The 9190-nt window shown below is 38.0% G+C and overlaps 2 protein-coding genes across 2 annotated transcripts; one reads left to right on the top strand and one right to left on the bottom strand.

Moving 5' to 3' along the window:
* Positions 1–16: 16 nt before the first annotated feature.
* LOC118269134 (dynein regulatory complex subunit 2) lies at positions 17–9182 on the top strand. The gene is made up of 10 exons (XM_050702103.1): positions 17–146; positions 511–667; positions 1126–1239; positions 1620–1758; positions 2234–2457; positions 6187–6384; positions 6752–6946; positions 7397–7546; positions 7862–8085; positions 8434–9182. The coding sequence occupies exons 2-10, from the start codon at positions 533–535 to the stop codon at positions 8573–8575; spliced, it is 1521 nt and encodes a 506-aa protein (XP_050558060.1). The 5' UTR covers positions 17–146; positions 511–532; the 3' UTR covers positions 8576–9182.
* Positions 2774–4658, bottom strand: LOC118269097 (uncharacterized protein DDB_G0290685). The gene is made up of 5 exons (XM_050702140.1): positions 4591–4658; positions 3918–4412; positions 3580–3819; positions 3034–3160; positions 2774–2915 (listed from the first exon to the last, which is right to left on the bottom strand). Exons 1-5 carry the CDS (start codon positions 4642–4644, stop codon positions 2812–2814), a joined length of 1020 nt encoding a protein of 339 aa, XP_050558097.1. The 5' UTR covers positions 4645–4658; the 3' UTR covers positions 2774–2811.
* Positions 9183–9190: the final 8 nt, after the last annotated feature.

Genomic DNA, 9190 nt, shown 5'->3' with positions numbered 1-9190 from the left:
ACCGTTGTTAGGAATATTTAATTAATCAATAGCACTAATGTCATGTTGCCGCGTTACCTGCATCTAGTTAGTTCAATAGCTGTATACGTAACAGTGTCTAGGAGTACAACTATCACCTTTTTGTCTCAAAATACGTTTTAACAAAGGTAAGTATTTGAATTTTAATTATAACGCATATTTTTTCTAAAAGATATCTATACATACAATAACAACAATTCGTCACGGCTTTTATTGCCCGAAGGGGTGAGCACACATCGTCGATGCGACTTAACATCTCTTATGTGATGAGAAAATCGATAAAAAGTCATCTACTAAAAACATTAAGATGCAACATGTTAATATTCAACATAAAGCTACCTAACAAAGGCTTGCATTGAGCCAATCGCCATAAACCAGACAAAATTCAGACTCGCTACTCCACCTCCAGACTTCATGCTGATACTGAACATTTTCACTTCGCCTGCCTCAAGAAACACAACCACCATAATTTAATTTAATGATTTTTTAAAGCAAGAGAATCTAAACAAGAAAAATGGGGAAGAAAGGCAAAGTGAACAAATTGGCGAAGATGTCAGATGAGGAGCGAGCGAGGTATCTGCAACACCGCGCCGACTTGGAGGAGGAGGCTCGCCGGAGGAAACAAGAACTTATCCACAGGTTTATAAAGGTCATATTCAATTTTATTGTGTTTACTTTACTTTACTTTTACAGTTCGCACTACGCTAGGTACCATATTTTAGTCTAGTAGCTCGCTCTCGCTTAGATTTTGGGACAAAAGCGAGAAAGAGATACTACATAGTCGCTACTCGACAAAAATACTAGCGATAACACGATATTTCCACCCCAAAAAAATAAGCCTCTAAATGAAACGCTTATGATATTGATGGTCTCTACTAAGGATCAGATTAAATTATCTACACAACACTTCATCATATCATCATATTAGGCATAAGACGGACGTCTTGCTGCTAACTACTGCTAATATAAACATGGCTTACCCCTATGACTTCCAGATAGGCCAGTTGGAAGCGACCTGCATCCAGCGGCTGACACAACACTTACCTAATGAAAATCAACATTATCATGTCATATTTGTAAAATTCATATATTTTTGTGTGTCTACAGAATAAATTAGACAAAGAAGAGGCCTACAGTCGTTTGAACACAGCGAAAATAAATCAGCAATGGAGGTTTATCCTGCGGAAAATAAAATGCAAACAAATGGCCATGGATATTCAGGTGAACAACATTATTTTTTTGCTTTTATATTTATTGTCTTTGTTGGAATTTTGTGGATTATCGCAACTGTATTATTTGAAATGGTAGTTATAAGAATAATGGTATTCGGACATGAAAATTGGGAATTAGGTACCTATATAATTTAAATGTTTAAAAAGTTGTCAAACGAATCAGGTGTATATTAATGATTTAAGGGTTGGGTTTTCAAAATATTGAACGTAAATTACCAACATAAATTACTGTTTTGAATAGGTATATCATGTAAACCTACATTAACTTAACAATCCGCAAAGCGATTATTCAAAATGTTAAGTTGATACATATTGCTGAGACAAATCCAACTTAATTTCCATAAGCTGTAGGTTCATTATTGCTTCTAGAACATGCTGGCCAGCTTCAACTTCCTAGTGGAGCGCAAGGATCGCCTGATAAAGACGCTGGTGAGGGCCACAGACGACTCTGATGAACAGCATCGAAGGGCTTTCCAGGCACACACTGAAAACGTCAGCTATTTCCTTAGTAAGAAATCATTCTCTAACGTTCGTCTTGTAGAAATACTTATATGTTAAAAAAAAGAAGTTTAACTTCGGAAGATTTAGTAGAGGCAGAGCACTTACCCTTATCGTTAGTTACGCTATTATTCTCAAACCTATTTTAAACCACAAGCTTGTGGTACAGAGTCTAGAATTGATTATTTTACACTACACTTCAAATCCAGTATCTCGGAATCATCTTTTTTTTTTTGATGACGGGGGAAACCTTTAAAAGGCGCCTAACTTTTTGGGGATAAAAGATTAGGGAGTGTGGGATTTTTACTTCACTGAAACCCCGGTGGCCACCCTCAACACCCGTAAGGGGCACCGGTTCCTCTTAATAGACCTGCTCCGGAGCCCCACGGTATCTCGGAATCATCTAGCACTAGGCCTTTTAAGTAAACTACACTACACACTACTAACTTTCTACGCACTACATACAACTTTTAACTTGATTGCAGATATAGGCACGCAACGCTTAGACAAGCTGCAAGCAGAATACGAACACCAGAAGAACGATCTCCTAGAGAACTGGGATAAAGAGGAAATGGAAATAATAGACTACCAGGACCGAGCGGAGTTCAAGCTAAAGCTGATCATGTATATACAGGACAGGGACTTCCAGATGTTGAGGAAGAGCATAGAGACGCAACGCGCTACGGAGAAGAATGATGCTAGACTTGAGGTGAGAAAAAGAAAGAAAGAAAGATTATTTGATTTCATCCTTGCCCGTGGCTTCGTTTGTTGTTGCTACTGCTGGACTATAAACCTCCTCTTCATGAGAGAGGTTTGCCATAATCTCAATACTTCATCAACGAATATCACAAGTTACACACTTTGTAATACTCTGTACCTAGAAATTACCTTTAATCAATGATCCAAGTTAATGGTCTTTTAAGAATAATGAAAGAAAAACAAGTGCTGATATAGCGTTTATTAACAATGTAAAATATAAAGTTGAATATCGCAAAATACATTTATAAGGCATAGGTATCTAAGTAGATAGATACATTACAAAATATAAATTAGAAACTTATTACTAGAACGTCAAGTCATCCTTCCAATCGTCACAGTTAGCTCTTCCCTTCTCTGACAGACAAATCAACAAGTTTTTCGAAAATTCGCATTTATCTTCGGTATTTTCTGGAACAAAAAAGTCCGTGTCATCAAGGCCTTTTACATTTCCCTAGCTTTTTTCTGTCTCTTTTTACGTAAAACCTCATATAAAGCCCATTATTTAGTGCTTAGTAGAAATACATACCGTTATCGAGAATCTGGAAGCACTCTTCAATGGACTCCTGGAGGAAATCCCTCAGGTCCTCATTCTTCACATCTTTCGTGATGGCATGAGTCACCAGATATCTGTCTGGCATGCCGTCCTCCCCTGTCTTAGGAATTAAGAAATTAATCTCAACAGCTGCGTAGCTCGTTGAACTAATCAAAATCAATTAGCATGAGAGAATTTTAACTAACAATTTCGTCGGTTCGTTTATTTCTTTAGATGAGTCTGATTACTAGAACTTTTTACATTAATAATTCAAGATGCGTTACTAGATCAGGAAATGCAGTGCATACTTTCATTCTGTCTCTTTTCTGTTCATCACCAAGCTATTCGTCAATGATGATCATGATTAACCAGTACATATTATCTACTTACAGTAATCTTGACCATCATTTAGGAAGGCTCACTAAAAGAAGGTAAATTTTATGAAAATGGACTAGACAAACTCTTCATCTCTATGCATATTTTAATTTTTTTATGAGTTACTCTTTTACCGTACTAACACAATACTTAGCTAATACTTACCATCTCCAAATTTTCCAAGAAACAATGTAACGCACACGACTTGTTGTCTGTCTCTTTGCTGGAATTATTTTCAGTAGTGTTTCTCTCATCTGATCGGAAATTATCTTCATATCCTGAGATTTTGTGGCTGTTCGGGTTGTACTGACTCCTTTGCCCCGAGTTACTAGGACGCCGCTCCCTTTTATATCTCCTGGAGGACTGTGTTGTGGAGTAGTAATTGTTGTTATATTGACCCATGTCCTGATAAACATAAATTAAGTGAAAAATGTGTTAAAAATACATCGCTAATTTATATTATTTTCTACAACTGGTAAACATGCATGGAAAAGATTACTTACACCTCCATATTCATCACTTTGTGGGAAATCTTCTCTTCCGTTGAAATAGTCATCTCTTCCAAATCTGTCGTCACGTCCTCCATTCATGTCATTCCTATTATTCTTATTCCCCATTCTACCCCTACCTCCTGACCTATCATTGTCATTACCCATTCGATCGTCAGTTCTATGTTTCCTATTATCATTTCTATCATCACCTCTACTCATCATATCTTCTCTGCGGCCCATCATGTCATTTCTGCTATCCCTCATACCACTATCTCCTTTTTTGTCTTTACCACCCGTTCTGCTATCATCCCTACCGTTCTTGTTTTCTTTACTCCCTACACGACCTCGGTCCCAGTCGTTTCTTTGTATTTGAACGCGTGGCTCCTTCCAGTCTTGAGCTGAGTTCCCTTTGCTTGAATTCTTGCCTTCTTGCATCTTCAGACATTTTTTATAAATATTCTTCAGCTCTGCCTCTTTAGGCCCTCCGCTTGATCGACAGTTTAAAGCCTGAATAAAATATTGCAATTAAAGTTCACTTGAAAGAACAATATGTTAATCTATGGAAAGGTTTAAAATATTCTGATTTCATATTAAAAATTGAGAAGCTTACTGGTAGCAGTTTGAAAACTGCATTTTTGACAGAAATTAATTAGTTTCTTCTTCATAAAAAGCAAAATCGACTTACATAACTCCCCACAAGTATCACACAGAGTACCAGCACATGGTACTTGAGGCACATGTTCACAGCGGCCCGAGCTCTAACAGTGTCACCGGTGGTCATGCTACACCATATTTATGATAACGGCTTCCACGCATCACTTCCCCCAGACACAAAAGGTGACAAGCCCCATCCAAATATGACTAATTGTTTCGTGACATTTGCTGTCCTTAATGCGTGTCCTTTTGAATTGGGCCACATTTTTGGGACTGTTAAGGTTCGATGTGGAAAAATTGCCATAGGTATTTTTCTGGCAAGATATTACTCGCTGTCACGCTGCGTGGAAGTAGGTATCACGATAATTAGATACTATCCGGAATACCTACTGTATTTAGCAATCTTATTTATACGGGAACAAGTCAATCCAAAATCTAATTTGCAGTTATCATTGAAAAGGACACTAATAACAGTTATGAGTTTTTGGATAATTTCTGTTTTAACCAACTCTCATTGTTTAAGAGAATTGTAATTGGATTAGGACGACCTGTGACCATCCAAATATCCAACTGCTAAAAACAGAGTGAGTACTTGCATACAACTGCCATACCTCCAAGAAATAGCAATCGAGATGATGTTACGTTACGATCATACCGTTTATTCTTGAAATCTCCATATTACATTGTGCAAGTTAATCTCTCATCATATCAAACAATGCTCATCATTCATCAGTCACAGCTGTCAGTCTGTCAGTCTACACGGTCGGATGTTGGGATCAGGGACCGTAATTACAGGAAACCATGTGGCCAATTGGAAATTGCGTGGTCAGTACTTAGCGTAACAAGTGTATCAGACATAAACGCTTGTTTTGATGCCCACGACTATAAATCATGACTATTTAGTCGTCTTGTTTAAGATTGTATCTTAAAGCCATGTAAATTAGGTAAAATCTCGTTTAACTTCCTGTAAATCATAGATAGAGACCTTGCTAGGACCTTGCAGCAGGTACCTGAAATATAATTGGCAAAGAATTTCGCATGGGTACCTTAGAACATACTTGTCAGTACCTACATTAATCTCGTGTTGGTGTTTTTCTTATGAGTAGATATAGTACCAGTATTAGTTGATGTTGACGTAATCGAGGTCCCTAATTCAATAGATTTCACGGTCCAAATATGTATGTCCATGGATGATTCCAATTTCCTGTGCTTTGACACCTCAGCCGCGATTAATTGATACATCATTTTACCGAAGGTCGGAATCTTGTTTTGATGAACGTAGCAAAACATGATTTTGTACGCTTTATTTTTATTACCCGTAGAAAATCATGAAAACTTCAAATCACTGATTTGAAGTCAACGACAACCTTATTTTTAATGGCTATTTAGTATATTCCTACGGAATTGACAAAAAGATAAAACTATGTAGGTTATTATTTTTCTGGTAAGAAACCACTGATAGCAGATTAAAGCTATAGAAGAAATTGTACCAATCCTCTTGTTATAAAGACTACTCATCTTCATTTTCACGGATCATGGGATGATTCAACAGATTAGGAGCCTCAAAACGCCCCTAGAAATATTTCATGAATTAACTAATTAGGTTCGTACTTTATAATTACTACAGCACGAAGAAGAACTGCGAAGTTTCTGCGCCCCAAAGCAGTTGGCGATAGAGATGTACTGGGGCAAGCTCCGTGAGGTGTACAACTCGTACCAGGAGGAACACAACCCCATCATGAGCCACTATCACAGCCTACGAGAGAAGGACGACTTCTATCAAAGGGAAATCGCCAGGAACGACTTCCAAATACAACTTGCGAGCGTAAGTATCACAGTATAATTTTGTTAATTGGAATTAAAATAGGGAACTGCAACATAATACGAGTATCTATATCCTTACCATCTTACCTAGTTAGTACCTACTAATGACTCTCAAAGATACAAGAGTCAGCAAATTGTTCACTAAGCCCAATACATTACATAGATGCAATATGCAGTAATCTCCGAACTAATTTATTTCTGGTTGTAGGATTGACATCTTACGTCTAATTAGCATTTAAAAAATACTTTACATTTTAATTCTGATGCATAACCCATGCCAACTTTAGTTCGGTCATTTGAGGGCAAATAGGTAGCATATACACCTTGTATAACAACCTTGTGCCTACAACTCTATACCTCATTTTCAGGAGACCCTAACGAACCTACAGCATGAATGGCAAAAGACGACCAGCACGATGACGGAGAAGTTGACGCGCATGGCCAATCGCAAAGAAGAACTGGCGCGCAAATACTTGCAGATGAAGAGGGACTCCAAGCTTGAGAGCAGCAAGGGAAACCAGCAGTTAGATGTCATGGTCAATGCCAGCCAGGATGCAATCAAGGTTTGTCTTCAATGTCGAATAGTTCTTCTGCTGTGCACAGGTATTACCTATTGATCACCACGATTGCACTACATGGATTGGCAAAACAGAATCGCATTGCAGAAATAAATCGAAGTTATATCAGTAGATATGTTTTCCTTCACCGTTTGTCAGTGATTTCTAAATTAATTCTAAAATACGAACTCAATACACAATTTTATCCATTTCTCACATTGAACATTTCAGTAAACAGCAACGAGTCATGTCCCATTATATGGACACCAAGTACCGGGGCTCCGGTTGTAAGATTCTGACACACTCTCTCTAGCCTCACCCAAGGCGGGAGAAGTCATTGAATGATTTTCCCCCATCAAAAAAAAGCGTTAGTTGTACTGCTAGGCATGGTTCATCATAGTCAAGGCCATTGTGCGGGTCTATGTAAGTACCTGCTTTATTTTGGTATTTTTTCAGCATCTAGAAGATTTGTACGAGAAACTAAACAAGGTGATACAACTATCGGAAATCTGCAGTAAATATGAACACGAAGGCGACGAGCTGACCAAAGATGTGGAATACGACATGGACTCCGTAGACTTTGAACATCTGGATAAGGATATGATTGTAAGTATGAACTTAGACTACCTCATTACCGGATCCCCAGCTGCGGACTATCTAACGGGTTTACTGGGGTTCCGGCTTGCAAAGCAATAGTTGAAACGCGGTGGTTTTCAGTCAGTAAGAGTCTGACACTGCCTCTCGCCGCGTCCAAGACGGGAGAAATCATTAGATTATCCCCGCTTAAATAATAAAAAAAACTAAGCATTAATGCCGTGGTCGCACTAGACAACTAGTGGGGGCGTAACAACGATTTGTTATAAACATGATTTAACTAAATTATACCAATCACCTACTAATTTCCAAAATTCTCTCCGAAAGGACGAATGCAAAGAATATCGCAAAATGGACAAATTCCTGCTGAAAGTGAACAGAGCCAAGGTGCAAACAATATGTCTGCGGACAGAGAAGGCCAAGCTGATGAGGGAAAATGTTCAGTTGAAGAATTACATCAAGCGGTACCTCACGGACTTGGCACTGAAGGGCAAAGACAGGCCCTTGAGCATGAAGATAAGGACGGACGCACCAAAGATTGACATCAAGGCGTAAGCGTTTATTACCTTTCTTGCTTTTTTTATGGGTCAGGGCAGCAAACTTATGGAGGATCACAGGAGGACTGATGATGAGTAATCAGCCCCACCCATGAACGCCCGCAACACCAGAGGAGTTACAAATGCGTTGCCAAGCTTTTTTGATTAGATTTTAGATAGATTAGATGTGGGTGGAGGGACGATGAGGTAAGTCCAGTTTCACGCCCGTTTTTTACGACGCCGTGGTATCACTCCGGAAGCATGGCTTGCCCACACTCACTTATGCTATTTAGTTACCTAAAGGGCATTATATCAGTAGACTTTCTAGGTATGGACTGAAAACAATACGTTATTTCTTTATAGGAATCGTCCAGTGACTTGCATAGAGGGTGCACTATCGAATGCCGTACAACATGAGGTGCGCATGCGCAACGTGGCTCGTCGCAACAAGGACAACGATATCAGGGCCTACCCTCGCGTGCAGTGCTGGATGCAGTCTGCTTAGTAACGAGACAATTTTGCCATCATGTTTAAGGAAATGAATTTAAACCTAAAAATAAGACAAATTTTGCTAAGGCTTTATTTTACACTAAGGGAAATAGACCATAAATGAATAAAGATAATAAAAAATAGAAATATTTAATGAATTGCTACGCAATGTGATGATCGCTGCTGATACCTAATGTATTTCTTATTTATTTACTTATATTTTAAATTTTAATAATATATGTTGTGTACCTCTTTAGATTTTTAATTATTAACTTAAGATGATTTATATTGCTTTTGTTGCACAGTAATTACCTTGGGCATTTTAGACAGTGAATTATTAGGTGATGGATAACAATAATATATAATTGTAGTTTAAATAAGTGGAATATCAAATTATTAAAATAAGTAAAATATTAGTATTGTAAGCCAAATATTGTGTCAATTAAACTAAGTATTTCTATGCGAGAATAAAAATGTTTAGTTTCATTTATAATAATGTACAGTAGAACTCCAATTATCCGAACTCCGACTATCCGAATCGCCGATTATCCGAATCACAAAAATTGACCAAAAAAGTCTAAGTGCGCTATTATTCTCGCCAGAAGCCAGTGTTTGCGCTTCAAGTCTTGAC

This window comes from Spodoptera frugiperda, chromosome 2 (assembly GCF_023101765.2).
Source record: "Spodoptera frugiperda isolate SF20-4 chromosome 2, AGI-APGP_CSIRO_Sfru_2.0, whole genome shotgun sequence".
NCBI lineage: Eukaryota > Metazoa > Arthropoda > Insecta > Lepidoptera > Noctuidae > Spodoptera > Spodoptera frugiperda.
The sequence above is the reverse complement of the archived record's forward strand: the minus strand, read 5'-3'. Positions and strand labels throughout refer to the sequence as shown.